This window comes from Bidens hawaiensis, unplaced genomic scaffold (genome assembly GCF_021521415.1).
Source record: "Bidens hawaiensis isolate Kalapana, Puna unplaced genomic scaffold, B.hawaiensis_p1.1 tig00060881_1, whole genome shotgun sequence".
Lineage (NCBI taxonomy): Eukaryota > Viridiplantae > Streptophyta > Magnoliopsida > Asterales > Asteraceae > Bidens > Bidens hawaiensis.
Window position 1 is genome coordinate 18,529 of NW_027500951.1, and position 17,902 is coordinate 36,430.

Here is a 17,902-nt window from a genome sequence, read left to right on the forward strand (position 1 = left end):
TAGCTCAAAACCTGCAAAACTTAAAAATAAAAACAAAAACAAAGAAGAACTACAAAAATCTACGTTAGTGACGCGACAAGACTCAAAAATGGAATAATTATACAAACTCTACACTTGAGTTTTCACTCAAGATACTCTCCTATGTGATCTAATCAGCTGCCCAAGCGGAGCTTCCTCCACCACAGTCAAACTTCATGGTCCTCTAAGAAACTGCATCATGATACGACCATTCATCTTCAATCATATTCCTCTTATCTCCAACTCCTCCAAACTCCACAAACTTTCGCTTTCCACCGCCGCTTTCTTTATCAAACTCCATCGCCTCTCGAGGACTCGCGACTTCTCTCTCCTCCTTCAAACAAACTCTGACAGAACGGGGGTGCTCAAGACGTGGATCCATGCCCGGAATGAAAGACTCAATTTCATAAACGGGATGACATGGATCAATGAGACCGTCTTGACCATTCGGTTGTCTCATGGATTTAGCAATATAAGTGACACTATCGTTGCCGGCTCTAAGGGTGATCTTACCATCAAATACATCAACGGGTGCCCTAGAAGTACGCAAAAATGGACGACCTAAAATAATAGAAACTCTCTCATCGACCTCCATATCTAAAACAACAAAATCTACAGGGAAGACTAAACCATCGACTTTCACTAGCAAGTTTTCTATGATTCCCCTAGGGTACTTCACCGAACGGTCTGCTAAAGACAAGGTCATGCGGGTGGGTGTAAGTTCTCCTAGGCCCAGCTTCTCAAACAACGAATATGGCATTAAGTTTATGCTAGCTCCTAGGTCTGCTAAAGCCTGACACGAGGTATCCCTACCAAACAAACATGGAATAGTGAAAACACCGGGATCGGATAACTTTTCGGGTACCTTATTGAGAACTACGGCCGAACATTCTCCGTTCAGTGGAACGGTCGAAAGCTCCTCCTGTTGATACATGATGTCAGTAGTTCAGTATATAGTGTCTGTAATCGAGTTAGTATGTTTTGTATTTAGATTTAAGCGAAGTTGTCTCAAGTTCCCCTGATATGAGCGAACTTGTGGAACAAGCGAAGTTAGTAACAACTTCGCCTAAACATGTTAGGCGAAGTTGTCGTATGTTATAAGTGTTTAGCTGTGGCTAGGTTTGTAAGAGAGTTGTTCATTACGTGTAATCAGTGATCGGTGTATCAAGTGTTATCAGTTGCAATACAACGTGTTCTTGGTGTATTGTAACGTGTGTTTGATTGTGTTTAACGTGTATCGTCTTCTACGCTCGTATCGTCTTACGTAGGGATTCCGCACCTACGTAGAACGAGATATTCCGTGTAGATCCGGCTGGGAACCTACAATTGGTATCAGAGCTTTTGCTCGTGATTGTGTGGTTCGGGATTATCACACGGGTGTAGAAATCGTACCGTTCGACTATTCGCGGGACGAATTTACGTTAATATACCGAGTTTTTGTGTCCTACTCACCTCCCACCATCAAAAACAACCCATTGCACCTTCGCATACCTCGCAAAACGTCAAAATCAAACCTGCAAAAACAATTGTTCATCATGCGAAGTTGCCGCTACTGTTTGTAGGGTTTAGGCGAAGATATAAGGTTAAGCGAAGTTATTAACAACTTCGCCTACCTCACAAGTTCGCTTAACTTAAGCGAAGTTATCTACAACTTCGCCTAATCAGGCGAATTTAAATAGGAGCGAAGTTAAGACTTAAGCGAAGTTAAGTTTAACTTCGCCTACAGTACTGTCCAGAATAAAATTTTTATTTTTAGTTTCATTGAGTGCTCGTTTATATTTCTTCCAAAGATGACTTCTATAAATATTACGGAACTGGTGAAAATGGAAGTGGAAGCAGGTTCAGCTACTAAGGCACCGAAAATGCTTAAGGGAACCGATTTCGTGGCTTGGAAAGATCGGTTTGAGCAGTATGTTAAATATCAAGATGCTAAGATGTGGGTGTGCATTCAAGATGGATACATTCCACCAACGGCTTTGTATGAGGGTCGTGAACAAATTAAGAAATACAACAAGATGGAAGAGGAAGAAAAGAAGATGTATGAGGCTGAAAGCAAAGCTCATGCTGCGATAACAATGGCTCTTCCACAAGAGGTTCTTCACACCTTCAGGAAATATAAAACCGCTAGAAAGCTATGGGAAGCGCTTGAAAACCGATTTGAAGGTAATGTGGGGATACGTGCATCCAAGATTAAGCTACTCAAAACTCAATTCTCGGTGTTCAAGTATTTGAAGAATGAATCACTTGATGATATCATCACGAGATATTATCACCTGATGACTGAACTCAACAATTATTCCATTGTTTACAAAGAAGAGGAGATCGTAGAAAAACTCCTTGATGCTCTCCCACCGAAATGGGAGATGTACACTGTCTTGATGAGAGAAGATAAAGAGTTTACCAACATTGACTTGGAAACAGCAGTCAACAAACTACGAACTTTTGAACTTAACATGGTTCGAAAAGAGACACCAACTGATCAGGTTCAGGATCCGGGAATGTATGGTGCAAAAGTTAATTCAAGTTCAAGTTCGAAGTCAGAATCATCTGCTTACTACTCAAAGGGAGACTCGAGCTCTAACTCAACTCATGATGGTCATGTAACTCTCAACATGGACGGTGATGTGTGTTTCGTAGCTGGTGGAACAAACACTTCTAAACCTCAAACAACAAAGGGTAGTTTTTCTTCAAGTGTTCCGAACAACAACTACTCTCAGATGCCCATGAGTGTTAAATCTGCTGAACAGCAGTTTGCTCTCTATGCATCTTTCATTGCTTCGTACGAAAATTACATTAAAGGTAAAATTGTTGACCTTGCAACTTTAGACGAAGACTATGATCAGATCGATGCTGATGATCTGGAGGAAATGGATCTGCAGTGGCAGATGGCGATGATAGTAAGAAGAGTTAAAAGGTTTATGAAGAAGACTGGTAGAAAATTTGTTGGTGAAAGACCAGGGCTTGATAACTCAAAGGTTCGGTGTTATAACTGTCAACAGAATGGACACGTTGCTAAAGAATGCACAAATGAACGAGTGGAACGTAGTCAGAACAGGCCAACAAAACCGAATGGGGGAAGTAACGAGAATAGGGTGATGATATCCAGACAGAACGGGGAATACAATTGGAATCTGCAAGTTGAGGAAGTGTTCGAACAGGCCAATTTGGTGAACATCGAAACTGCAGGAAGTGAGAAAGTGACTGGAGAAAATCAAGCTTACATGGCAGAAGTGAACGATCAACTTTCTGAGGTAAGTCCTAAACTCCCTAAGCCTGTTTCTAATGTTAGGATTTCTGTTCCTAGTCCTGTCTCATCAAATTTGGACAAGTCATCCGAGTCTAGTGAGACAAAAGAAGAGGCTGTGTTACTAAAACGTGGAGAGAAACATAAACCAAATGAAAAGAATTCTCCACCAAACCCGTATGTCCCGCCATATGTTAGACAAATGGGCAGTAATGCAACCTCAACATCTAAAACAACTGTTGAGACGAAAGTTGAACACAGGAGCTGTTTCAGATGCAATCAAATAGGACACCTGATTGCTGATTGCCCTCTGAATCAGAGATTCAGAGGTATGAGGCCTTCAAAAACTGAGAATAGAACTAACAGTAATTACTATAATGGTAGAAATGAAAACTCATCAAAGTTCAGACATTGGACTAATCCAGGTTTTCAAAGAAGTCGATCTCAGTTTTTTCCTGTTAACAACCAAATCATTAGTAATAATTCATTTAATTCACGAAGGTTTGGATGGCCTCATAGTCAATCTACTAGAAGGTATCCTTTTAGGACTTACAGAAATCATTCTAATACTAACTTTGGACAGCCAAAGTACGGGATGCCTTTTAACAGATTTAATCGACCCAAGACCAATAGGTCTTGGGTCCCCAGATTTTAATCCTTTGCTTTAATCGTGCAGGAACAGTTGAACAGGGCTGCAAACAATCTATGGGTTGTGGATAGCGGCTGTTCCCGGCACATGACGGGTAACAAGAATTTGTTACACGAATGGAAACCTGTTCAGGGAGGTAGAGTAAGTTTTGCTGGAGAGAGTGGTGGTAGAATTACTGGAATTGGGACGGTGACTAATGGTAAAATGAAGTTAGACAAGGTAAATTTCGTTGAAGAGATGAAGCATAATCTGCTGAGTGTATCTCAGATCTGTGACAAAGATTACACTGTGCACTTTACCAAAAATGAAGCGATCGTACTGTATCCTGGTTTCAAGATACCAGAGGAATGGATAGTAATGAAGGCTCAAAGGGAAAAGAATACATATGTTATGGACATGAGGTCGACTGAGATGGCAACAGAAGAATCATGTCTTCTGTCAAAAGCAACTGAATCAGAGTCCGAGTTATGGCGTCAAAGAATGGGGCATATTCATCTTCGAAAAATGAACTACATTGTCAAGAATGGGCTGGTGCTGGGTGTTCCCTTGAAAAATTTCAACTTTGAAGACCAATGATTATCGTGCAAAAAGGGAAAGCAACACAAGAAATCTCATCACACCAAGAAGGTTAATTCAATAGTCAGTACCCTAGACCTACTTCACATGGATCTCTTCGGTCCCGTGAATGTAAAAAGCCTAGGTGGAACATCATACTGCTTGGTGATAACTGATGATTTCTCTCGATATTGTTGGGTATATTTCCTGAAGACAAAGGATGAAACGGTTCAGATGGTAATGAATTTGATTACCAAGGTTGAGAATATTATGGGGAAAAAGGTTAAATACATCAGGACTGACAATTGGACAGAGTTCAAAAACTATCAGATGGAGATATTCTGCTTACAGAAAGGGATAGACCACCAGTACAGCGCTCCGTATACTCCGCAACAAAATGGGGTGGCTGAGAGGAAGAATAGAACGAGAATTGAAGGAGCCAGAACCATGCTGGCTAATTCTAAACTTCCTGTGGTGTTCTGGGCTGAAGCTGTTGCAACAGCCTGTTATATCCTTAATAGAGTTTTAACTGTTAAAAGATTGAATAAAACATGTTATGAACTTATGCATGGTAGAAAGCCTAACTTGAGTGGTCTCGAACCATTCGGGTCCCTGTGTTCGATATTAAAGACGAACTCAAAATTTGGTGAAATAGCCGACGAAGGTACTTTAGTCGGATATGTTGTTGGGACACCCAACAGACGAGTCTTTAATCTATCGACCAGCAAGGTTGAGGTGGTGTGTAACACTGACATCACAAGTTACAAATCACCAAAACCAAGCACGGGACCCGCTGGGGCTTTCGACTATGATAGGCTTTTTAAATCTTTTAATTTGCCTTACATGGATTGTGCAGAAGTTGATGAGAGAATAGCTACGAAGATGCTTTATGATGAGGAAGAAAATTTTGTGCAACGACCGCAGTACGATGAATGTCAACCTTCCTCGTCAAATGCTGTCGATACCCCTGCTACTTCTACAGAAGAGGAATTCTTCAATCCTTTTCATTCTCAACAACAATCACCCATTGATGAACTATCTTCGAACCTGGAAGACAATCTGCAAGTCAGTTCGGTTCCGACTACGAGTGTTCACAAATATCACCCTTTGGAGAACGTGATAGGTGATCTGTCCGACGGTGTACAAACAAGACGAAGCTTGAATGAGCACACTTGTGTTTACACAAGCATTAAAGATACATGCATCATTAATGAATGCTTGTACACCTGCTTCATCAGCCAGATTGAACCAAAGAACTATCAAATGGCTCTCAAGGACAACTCGTGGGTCGAAGCCATGCAAGAAGAGTTAGCCCAGTTCAAGAAGATGGAGGTGTGGAATTTGGTTGCAAAACCGAAAAATGTGCATGCGATTGGCACAAAATGGGTTTTCAAATGCAAGCGAGATGAAAAAGGGATAATTATCAGGAACAAGGCAATGCTGGTTGTAAAAGGTTTTAATCAGCAAGAAGGGATCGACTACAATGAAGTGTTTGCTCCTGTGGCGAGATTGGAAGTGATTCGATTGTTTTTGGCATTTGCTGCACACAAGGAGATGAAGGTGTTCCAGTTAGACGTGAAAAGTGCGTTTCATAACGGTAAAGTCGATGAGGTTGTGTACGTTGAGCAACCTCCGGGTTTTCCTGACCCAGACTTTCCTGATCATGTGTACAAGCTAAGTAAAGCGCTGTATGGGCTACATCAGGCCCCTCGTGCCTGGTACGCAACTCTATCCGATTACTTGCTTGAGAATGAATTTGTAAGGGGAAAGATCGATAGCACACTGTTCGTTAAGAGAAAAGGAAGCGACTTTCTTCTGGTTCAAGTCTACGTGGACGACATCATCTTTGCTGCATCAAAAGTCGCCATGTGTCAGGAGTTTGAAGCCGTCATGAAAAAGAGGTTTGAAATGAGTGCTATGGGTGAACTAAATTTCTTTTTAGGACTGCATGTTGATCAGAAGAAAGATGGGATGTTCATTCATCAGACTAAATATGTCCATGACGTTCTCAAACGCTTCAAGATGGAGGACAACACTCCATTTGATACTCCAGTTTGCGTCAACCATAAATTGGGTGCTGATTCAGACAGTGATGAAGACGTGGACACCACCCAATATCGGGCAATCATAGGTTCTTTAATGTACTTAACTGCATCTAGACCTGATATTATGTTTGCAGTTTGTCTTTGTGCTCGCTTTCAGGCAAACCCAAAGGAATCTCACTTGAAGGGTGTGTTGGTGCATGATGTCAGTAGTTCAGTGTCGAGTGTCTGTAATCGTGTTAGTTAGATTTGAGTTTTGTATGTAAGCGAAGTTACTAACAAGTTCGCTTATATGGGCGAACTTGTTAGACAAGCGAAGTTAGTGACAACTTCGCCTGAACATGCCAGGCGAAGTTGTCGTGATTATATAAACTAGGTTACGGCTTAGATAGTTAACAGATTAACAGTTTGTGTATTCGAGTCAGAGAGTTTTGTATCCGGTGATCATTGTATCACGTGTTTATGGTTGGAATACAACGTGTGTTTGGTTATCGTATCGTGTGTTAGCTCGTATTATTTTCTATACTCGTAACGTCTTACGTAGGGATTCCGCACCTACGTAGTACGCGATATCTCGTGTAGATCCGGCTGAGAACCTACAATTGGTATCAGAGCTTTTGCTCGATTGTGTGGTTCGGGATTATCACGCGGGTATAGAAATCGTTCCGTTCGACTATTCGCGGGACGAGTTTTCTGAGCTTTTGTGCTATACTCTCCTCCTACAATCTTAAACAACACATAACACCTTCACAAACCTCGAAAAACCCAGAAATCTAATCTGCAGAAAGTTCGTGTTCATCAGGCGAAGTTGCCGTCAATGTTAGTAGGGTTTCGGCGAAGATATAAGGTTAAGCGAAGTTATCCACAACTTCGCCTACCTCTTCAAGTTCGCTTACTTCAAGCGAAGTTACCCACAACTTCGCCTACCTCCCAAGTTCGCTCAACTTAAGCGAAGTTATTCTCAACTTCGCCAATCCGGCGAATTTAAGAAAGTGAGCGAAGTTACAAATTCACGCGAAGTTAAGTTTTAAGCGAAGTTATCCACAACTTCGCCTACAGTGCTGTTTGAAAATAAAATTTTTGATTTTCGGATTTCTTTGAGTTTTGAGAAAGATGTCTTTGATAAACATTACTGAACTAGTAAAGATGGAAGTAGAAGCTGGTTCGGCTACAAAGGCACCTAAGATGCTTAAGAAAACTGATTATGTAGCGTGGAAAGATCGTTTTGAACAATATGTCAAGTATCAAGATGCCAAGATGTGGGTGTGCATACAAGATGGTTACATTCCACCTACTGCTGAGTATGAGGGTCGTGTTCAAATCAAGAAATACAAAGAGATGGAAGAAGAGGAGAAGAAAATGTATGAGGCAGAAAGCAAAGCTCATGCAGCAATTACAATGGCTCTTCCACAAGAGATACTCCACACCTTCCGAAAGTATAAAACTGCTAGAGAGCTTTGGGAAGCACTTGAGAACCGGTTTGAGGGCAATGTGGGAATCCGTGCATCGAAAATTAAACTTCTAAAAACCCAATTCTCGGTCTTCAAGTATCTGAAAAATGAATCACTTGATGATATCATCACTAGATATTATCATCTGATGACTGAACTCAGCAACTATTCAATTGCTTACAAAGAAGATGAGATAGTTGAAAAGCTTCTTGATGCTCTTCCACCGAAATAGGAGATGTATACTGTGTTGATGAGAGAAGATAAAAACTTTGCTGACTATGACCTGGAGACAGCAGTTAACAAGCTAAGAACGTTTGAACTGAACATGGTACGAAAGGAGACACATACCGATCAAGTTCAAGATCCGGGTATGTATGGTGCAAAGGTTAACTCTGGATCAAGTTCGAAAACTGAATCATCTGCTTATTACTCTAAGGGAGAGTCAGGCGTGAGCTCAACACATGAGGGACATGTATCTCTCAACATGAATGGTGATGTGTGCTATGTAGCTGGAGGGTCAAATGCTTCTCAACCTCAAGCGACCAAGAGTAGTTATTCCCCAAGTGTTTCAAACAACTACTCGAAGATGCCCATGAGTGTCAAATCTGCTGAACAGCAGTTTGCTCTCTATGCATCTTTTATTTCTTCGTATGAGAACTACATTCAGGGTAAGATCGTTGATCCTGCAGTTTTGGATGAAGACTATGACCAGATCGATGCTGATGATCTGGAGGAGATGGATCTGCAGTGGCAGATGGCTATGATTGTCAGAAGGGTGAAGAGGTTCATGAAGAAGACTGGCAGGAAGTTTGTCGGAGAGAGGCCAGGGTTTGATAAGTCGAAGATACGCTGTTACAACTGTCAGCCGAATGGCCACTTTGCAAAAGAATGCAAAAATGAACGTGTAGAACGCAGTCAAAACAGATCTACACAGCAGAGTGGTAGTGGTAATGACTATAGAGCCATGATTTCCAGACAGAACGAGGAGTATAACTGGAATCTGCATGTTGAAGAAGTATTTGAACATGCCAACTTGGCAAACATCGAAAATGCAGATAGTGAGAAGGGAACTGGCGAAAATGAAGCGTACATGGCAGATGTAGCAGACCAGCTCTCCGAGGTAAGTACCGAACTCCCTTGTACTAAGTGTGAACAGCTGTCTGAACAACTGACAACTCTAACTGATCAGTTTGTTAGTTTGGATGCGCAATATAAAACTTTAAAAGAAGATCATCATTTCACTAAAGCTAGAGAAAATAGTTACAAAGTAAAAATTAAAGCTAGTGAAACAGATATTAAAAGTCTTAAAGCAAAGCTTGCTGAAAAAATTAAAGTGATTGATCTTAGCTATGAAGTTCTAGAAGAGAAAACCAAACTAATAGCTGAAAGGGAAAAACAGATAGCTGATCACCAGGTAAAAGTGGTGGAACTTAACAGGAAACTGGAGCAATTCAGAAATTCCTCCGCTATACTTGATCACCTCGTTAGTGATCAAGGTTCCCCAAAAAGGGGAGGAATTGGTTATCATGAAGTTCCACCACCTTTCAATCATAATTACACTTATGACCCTAGTAATCAGAAATCTGTCGATGTTGACTATGGTCAGACAGTTCCGGTTAAAGTAACGATTAAAGAACCAGAAGTTAGTAAGCCTGTTGCAAGTGTTAAGATTTCTGCTCCGAGTCCTGTCTCATCTAACTCAGACAAGTCCTCTGAGTCGTTTGAGACAAAACAAGAGGAAGTGTTACCGAAAAGTGGAGAGAAAAATAAAACACCTGAAAAGAAGTCTCCACTAAACCCGTATGTCCCACCATATATGAGACAAACGGGCAGTAATACAGCCTCAACATCTAAGACAACTTTTGATAAGAAAGTTGAAAACAGGTGTTGTTTTAGATGTAATCAACAAGGACATCTTGTTGCTGATTGCCCTCTGAAGCAGAGATTCAGAGGTGTGAGGCCTTCGAGAACTGAGAATAGAACTAACGATAATGTTAAAACTGAAAACCCATCAAAATTCAGAAATTGGTCTAATTCAGGTTTTCAAAGAAAAGGATCTCAGTTTTTCACCGCTAACAACCAAACCATAACTAATAATTCATTTAATTCAAGACGGTTTGGATGGCCTCATAGTCAATCCACAAGAAGGTATCCTGTTAGGACTCACAGAAATCATTATAATACTAACTTTGGACAGCCAAGGTACGGAATGTATCGACCCAAGACCAATCGGTCTTGGGTCCCCAGATTTTAATCATCTGCTTTAATTGTGCAGGAACAGTTGAACAGGGCTGCCAACAATCAATGGGTTGTGGATAGCGGCTGTTCCCGGCACATGACGGGTAACAAGAAATTGTTACACGACTTGAAACCTGTTCAAGGAGGAAGGGTGAGTTTCACAGGAGAGAGCGGTGGAAGGATTACAGGAATAGGGACGGTGTCGAATGGAAAGATGACTTTGGAGAAAGTAAACTTTGTTGAAGAACTGAAACACAATCTGCTGAGTGTTTCGCAGATTTGTGACAAAGACTACACCGTACATTTTACAAAGAATGAAGCGTTGTGTTGTATCCTGGTTTTAAGATACCAGAAGATTGGATTGTTATGAAGGCTCCAAGAGTGAAGAATACGTATATCATGGATATGAGATCGACTGAGATGGCCACAGAAGAATCGTGTCTTCTGTCAAAAGCGACTGAATCGGAGTCCGAGTTGTGGCATAGGAGAATGGGACACATTCATCTTCGGAAAATGAACTACCTTGTCAAAAATGGGCTTGTGCTGGGTGTTCCCTTGAAGAATTTCAACTTTGAAGACAAATGTTTATCATGCAAAAAGGGAAAGCAACACAAGAAAACCCATCTCACCAAGAAGGTCAATTCAATTGTCAGTACCCTAGAATTACTTCACATGGATCTCTTCGGTCCCGTGAATGTAAGAAGTCTAGGAGGAACATCTTACTGCTTGGTGATCACTGATGATTTCTCACGATATTCCTAGGTATATTTCCTGAAGTCAAAGGATGAAACAGTGCAGATGGTAAAGAATTTGATTACCAAGGTGGAGAATATCATGGGGAAACGGGTTAAATTCATCAGGAGTGACAATGGAACTGAGTTTAAGAACTACGAGATGGAGATCTTCTGCTTACAGAAGGGGATAGAACACCAATACAGCGCACCGTATACACCGCAACAAAATGGAGTGGCTGAGAGGAAGAACAGAACCTTAATTGAAGGAGCCAGAACTATGCTGGCTGATTCGAAACTTCCCGTGGTGTTTTGGGCTGAAGCTGTTGCAACAGCCTGTTATATCCTTAATAGAGTGTTAACTGTTAAAAGATTAAATAAAACCTGTTATGAACTTATGCATGGGAGAAAGCCAAACTTGAGTGGTCTTGAACCATTCGGGTCCCCATGTTCGATATTAAAGACCAATTCTAAATTTGGTGAAGTAGCCGACGAAGGGATCTTAGTCGTTTACGTTGTTCGGACTCCCAACAGACGGGTCTTTAATACATCGAACAGCAAGGTTGAGGTGGTGTGTAACACTGATATCACAAGTTACAAATCACCAAAACCAAGCTCGGGACCCGCTAGGGTTTTCGACTATGATAGACTTTTTAAATCTTTTAACATACCTTATCTGGATTTTGCAGATGTTGAGGAAAGAATTGCTACGAAGATGACATGCGATGAGGAAGACACTTTGGTACAACGACCACAGTATGATGAATGTCAGCCTTCCTCGTCAAATGCTGTCAATACCCCTGCTGCCTCTACTGAAGAGGAATTCATCAATCCGTTTCACTCTCAACATCATTCACCCATTGATGAGCTATCTTCGAGCTTGGAAGATAATCTGAATGTTAGTTCGGTTCCGACTACGAGAATTCACAAAGATCATCCTTTGGAGAATGTGATAGGTGTTGGTGCATAAATGTCAGTAGTTCATAGTCTAGTGTCTGTAATTGAGTCTGTAATGATTAATTATGTTTTATATGTTTAAGCGAAGTTACTGACAAGTTCGCTGTTTAGGCGAACTTGTTAGTCAAGCGAAGTTATGGACAACTTCGCCTGAACATGCCAGGCGAAGTTGTCGTGTATATATATTCCTAGGTTACGGTTTGTTTAAAGTTAATCGAGTTGTTGATCGAATTGTTCAAGTAATAGTATACAGACGTGTGTGAGTCGAGAGACGTGTATTCAGTGATTATATCACGTGTTCGGTTATAATATAACGTGTGTTCGTTTATTCGTATCGTGTGTTTATTTGATTCGTATTCTACGCTCGTAACGACCTACGCAGGGATTCCGCACCTGTGTAGATTGAGATATCCCGTGCAGATCCATCCAGGGAACCTACAATTGGTATCAGAGCTTTTGCTCGATTGTGTGGTTCGGGATATTCACGCGGGTGTAGAAATCATCCCGTTTCGACTATTCGCGGGATGTGTTTTCTGTGTTTTTGTGTCATTCTTACCTCCTACCATCGTATACAACCCTTTACACCGTCAAAAACCTCGAAAAATCCAGATTCCAGATCTGCATGAAACTTGGTGTTCATCAGGCGAAGTTGCCGTCACTGTTCGTAGGGTTTCGGCGAAGATATAAGGTTAAGCGAAGTTATCCACAACTTCGCATACCTTCTCAAGTTCGCCTAACTCAAGCGAAGTTCTCTACAACTCCGCCTACCTCCTAAGTTTGCTTACCTCAAGCGAAATTAAGAATCAGCGAAGTTCTTCAACGAAGTTAAGACTTAAGCGAAGTTATCCGTAACTTCGCCTACAGTACTTTTCAAAAAAAAAAAAAAATTCTTTTTGATTTTTCGGGTTTCTTAGTTTTCGAGAAAGATGTCGTCGATTAACATCTCTGAGTTAGTAAAGATGGAAGTAGAAGCAGGCTCAGCTACAAAAGCACCAAGGTTGCTGAAGGGAACCGATTTCGTTGCATGGAAGGATCGGTTCGAACAATATGTCAAGTACCAGGATGCGAAAATGTGGGTATGCATCCAGGATGGTTATATTCCACCAACTATGGAGTACGAAGGTCGCGATCAGATCAAGAAGTACAGCAAAATGGAAGATGAAGAAAAGAAGATGTATGAGGCCGAGAGCAAGGCTCATGCTGCAATCACTATGGCTCTTCCACAAGAGATCCTTCATACTTTTAGAAAGTACAAGACAGCAAGAGAGCTTTGGGAAGCTCTTGAGAACCGGTTTGAAGGGAATGTGGGAATCCGTGCTTCGAAGATCAAATTGCTCAAAACCCAATTCTCAGTCTTCAAGTATTTAAAGAATGAATCTCTAGATGATATCATCACCCGATATTATCATCTGATGACTGAACTGAGCAACTATTCAATTTCTTACCGAGAAGAAGAGATAGTTGAGAAGCTTCTTGATGCTCTCCCACCAAAATGGGAGATGTACACGGTACTGATGAGGGAAGACAAAGACTTTCCCCAATATGATCTGGAAACGGCAGTTAACAAGCTCCGAACCTTTGAGCTTAACATGGTTAGAAAGGAGACACCTACGGATCAGGTTCAAGATCCAGGTATGTATGGTGCTAAAGTCAACTCTAGTTCAGGTTCGAAGACTGAATCAGCTGCCTACTACTCGAAGGGAGAGTCGGGCGCCAACTCATCACATGAGGGGCATGTGTCAGTCAACACGAATGGTGATGTTTGCTTTGTAGCAGGTGGATCTAGTGGTTCTAAACCGCAAGCAAGCAAGAGTAGTTGCTCTCCAAGTATTCCTAGCAACAGCTACTCTAAGATGCCTATGAGTGTCAAATCTGCTGAAGAGCAGTTTGCTCTCTATGCTTCTTTTATTGCTTCCTATGAGAACTACATTCAGGGGAAGATTGTTGATCCAGCTATGTTGGATGAAGACTATGACCAGATTGATGCTGATGATCTGGAAGAAATGGATCTGCAATGGCAGATGGCTATGATCGTGAGAAGAGTGAAACGGTTTATGAGAAAGACCGGAAGAAAGTTTGTCGGTGGAAGGCCAGGGTTTGACAAGACGAAGGTAAGATGCTACAATTGTCAGCAAAACGACCACTTTGCTAAGGAGTGCAGAAATGAGCGTGTAGAACGTGGTCAAGGCAAGTCTACACAGCATAATGGGGGTAGTAAAGATTGTAGTGCCATGATTTCCAGAGAAGATGGTGAATATAACTGGAACCTGCATTCTGAAGAAACTTTCGAAAAGGCCAATTTTGCGAATGTTGAAACTGCAGGGAGTGAGAAGGCTACATGAGAAGATCAAGCGTTAATGGCAGATGTTAAAGACCAGCTCTCCGAGGTATGTTCTAAACCTACTTGTTCTAAATGTGAAAACTTGTCTGAGCAATTAGCAACTATAACTGATCAGTATGTTAGTTTGGATGCTGAGTTTAAAACTCTAAAAGAAGATCATCATTTTACAAAAGCAAGAGAAAATAGTTATAAAGTAAAAATAAAAGCTTGTGAAAAATATATTAAAAGTCTAAAAGCAAAACTAGCTGAAAAAATACAAGTGATTGATCTAAGCTATGAAGTTTTGGAAGAAAAAACCAAGCTAATAGCTGAAAGAGAAAAACAGATTGCTGATCACCAGTTGAAAGTGGCGGAACTGAATAGAAAACTTGAGCAGTTCAGAAATTCCTCTGCTATTCTTGATCACCTTGTTAGTGATCAAGGTTCTTCTGTTAAGACGGGAGGAATCGCCTAACATGAGGTTCCACCACCGTATAATCACAACTACACTTTTAATCCTAGTAATCAGAAATCTGTTGACTTTGAGGTTGTTCAGACATTCCAATTAAGGTAACTAGTAAAGAACCAGATGTTAGTAGAGGCGAAACAAGTCCGCCTGTTTCAAATGTTAAAATTTCTGATCCGAGTCCAGTCTCATCAAGTTCGGATAAGTCATCCGAGCCTGGTAAGGCAAAAGAGGAGGCGGTATTGCCAAATGGTGGAGAGAAAGATAAAACAACTAAAAAGAGTTCTCCGCTAAACCCGTATGTCCCACCTTATGTGAGACAAACGGGCGGTAATAAAGCCTCGACATCTAAAACACCTGTTGATAAAAGGGTTGAACATAGGTGTTGTTTTAGGTGTAATCAATTAGGGCACCTAGTTGCAAATTACCCTCTGAAGCAGAGATTCGGAGGTGTGAGGCCTACTAAAACTGAGAATAAGCCTAATGGTAATCATAATACTGGTAAAAATGAAAACCATTCAAAATTCAGAAATGTGACTAATTCAGGTTTTCATATAAACAAATCTCAGTTTTACACTGCTAATAACCAAACCGTAAGTTATAATTCTTTTAATTCACAAAGGTTTGGAAGGCCTCACAATCAATCTACAAAGAGGTATCCTAATAGGACTTACAGGAATTATCCAGATACTAACTTTGGAAAGCCAAAGCTCGGGATGTATAGATCCAAGACCAATTGGTCTTGGGTCCCTAGATTCTAATCTTTTGCTTTAATCGTGCAGGAACAGTTGAACAGGGCTGCAAACAACCTATGGGTTGTGGATAGCGGCTGTTCCCGGCACATGACGGGTAACAAAAACTTGTTACACGATTTGAAACCTGTTCAAGGAGGGAGAGTGAGCTTTGCTGGAGAAAGTGGAGGCAAGATTACAGGAATGGGAACGGTGTCTAATGGAAAGATGACTCTAGAGAAAGTAAACTTTGTTGAAGAATTGAAGCACAATCTGCTGAGTGTGTCGCAGATCTGTGATAAGGAGTACACCGTACATTTTACAAAGAATGAGGCGATTGTGTTGCATCCTGGTTTTCAGATACCAGAGGAGTGGATTGTGATGAAGGCTCACGTGAGAGGAATACGTATATTATGGATATGAGGTCGACTGAAATGGCCACGGAAGAATCATGCCTTATGACAAAAGCGAGCGAATCGGAGTCCGAATTGTGGCATAGGAGAATGGGGCACATTCATCTTCGGAAGATGAACCACATTGTCAAGAATGGACTTGTGCTGGGCGTTCCCTTGAAAAGTTTCAACTTTGAAGACAAATGTCTAGCGTGCAAGAAGGGAAAGCAGCACAAGAAATCCCATCACACTAAGAAGGTCAATTCTATTGTCAGTACTCTAGAATTGCTTCACATGGATCTCTTCGGTCCCGTGAATGCAAAAAGTCTAGGAGGTACTTCTTATTGCTTGGTGATCACTGATGATTGCTCACGATATTCGTGGGTATATTGCCTGAAAACAAAAGATGAAACGGCTCAGATGGTGAAGAATTTGATTACCAAAGTTGAGAACGTTATGGATAAAAGGGTTAAGTTCATCAGGAGTGACAATGGAACGGAGTTCAAGAATTTTGAGATGGAGATCTTCTGCCTTCAGAAAGGAATTGAACACCAGTACAGCGCTCCGTATACTCCGCAACAGAATAGAGTGGCTGAAAGGAAGAATAGAACGTTAATTGAAGGAGCCAGAACTATGCTGGCTGATTCGAAGCTTTCTGTGGTGTTTTGGGCTGAAGCTGTTGCTACAGCCTGCTATATCCTTAATAGAGTCTTAACTGTTAAAAGACTTAATAAAACGTATTATGAGCTTATGCATGGGATGAAGCCCAACTTGAGTGGTCTTGAACCATTCGGGTCCCCTTGTTCGATTTTAAAGACAAATTCTAAATTTGGTTAAGTAGCCGATGAAGGAATCTTAGTCGGTTATGTTGTTGGGACTCCCAATAGACGTGTCTTTAATACATCGACCAGCAAGGTTGAGGTGGTGTGTAACACCGATATCACAAGTTACAAACCGCCAAAACCAAGCAACGGACCTGCTGAGTTTTTCGACTATGATAGACTTTTTAAGTCTTTTAACATACCGTATTTGGATAGTGCAGAAGAAGAAGAAAGAGTTGCTACGAAGATGATCCTTGATGAGGAAGAAAATCTAGTGCAAAGACAGCTGTTTGATAAATGTCAACCTTCCTCATCAAATGCTATCGATACCCCTGCTGCCTCTCCTGAAGAAGAATTTTTCAATCAGTTTCACTCTCAGCAAGAAACAACCATTGACGAGCTCTCTTCTAACTTGGAAGACAATTTGCATGTCGGTTCTGTTCCGACCACGAGAATTCATAAAGATCACCCTTTGGAGAATGTGATTGGTGATGTGTCCTCCGGTGTACAAACAAGACGTAGCTTGAATGAGCACACCTGTGTTTACATAAGCATTAAGGAGACATGCATAATCAACGAATGCTTGTACACCTGCTTTATCAGCCAGATTGAACCAAAGAATTATCAAATGGCTCTAAAGGACAGCTCGTGGGTCGAAGCCATGCAAGAAGAGCTGGCTCAATTCAAGAAAATGGAAGTTTGGACTTTAGTTGAAAAACCAAAGCATGTGCATGCGATAGGCACAAAATGGGTTTTTAAGTGCAAGAGAGATGAGAAAGGGATTATTATAAGAAACAAGGCGAGGCTAGTCGTTAAAGGTTTTAATCAACAAGAGGGGATTGATTATAATGAAGTGTTCGCTCCTGTGGCAAGATTGGAAGCCATTAGATTGTTTTTGGCATTTGTTGCTTATAAGAAGATGAAGGTATTTCAGTTAGACGTGAAGAGTGCGTTTCTGAATGGGAAAGTCGATGAGGTAGTGTATGTTGAGCAACCTTCGGGTTTTCCTGACCCAGACTTTCCAGACCACGTGTACAAGTTAAGCAAGGCGTTGTATGGACTACATCAGGCACCTCGTGCCTGGTACTCAACTTTATCAGATTACTTGCTTGAAAATGGGTTTGAAAGAGGGAAGATAGATAGCACGTTGTTCTTCAAGAGAGAAGGAAGCGACTTCCTGCTGGTGCAAGTCTATGTGGATGATATTATCTTTGCTGCATCAAAAGTCTCCATGTGTCAGGAGTTTGAGGCCGTCATGAAGAAAAGGTTGGAAATGAGTGCTATGGG

At 41.2% G+C, this 17,902-nt stretch overlaps 1 protein-coding gene across 1 annotated transcript in view; it reads right to left on the reverse strand.

Annotated features, from left to right (window-relative positions):
* Positions 1–202: 202 nt before the first annotated feature.
* The window catches only part of LOC143603144 (uncharacterized), a 43,566-nt gene continuing 25,866 nt past the window's right edge, over positions 203–17,902 (reverse strand). Inside the window, exons 4-5 of the mRNA XM_077080039.1 lie at positions 500–940; positions 203–352 (exon numbers count right to left, since the gene is read on the reverse strand). Coding sequence (XP_076936154.1) covers positions 203–352; positions 500–940 — 591 coding nt within the window. The remainder of the gene's footprint in view (positions 353–499; positions 941–17,902) is intronic.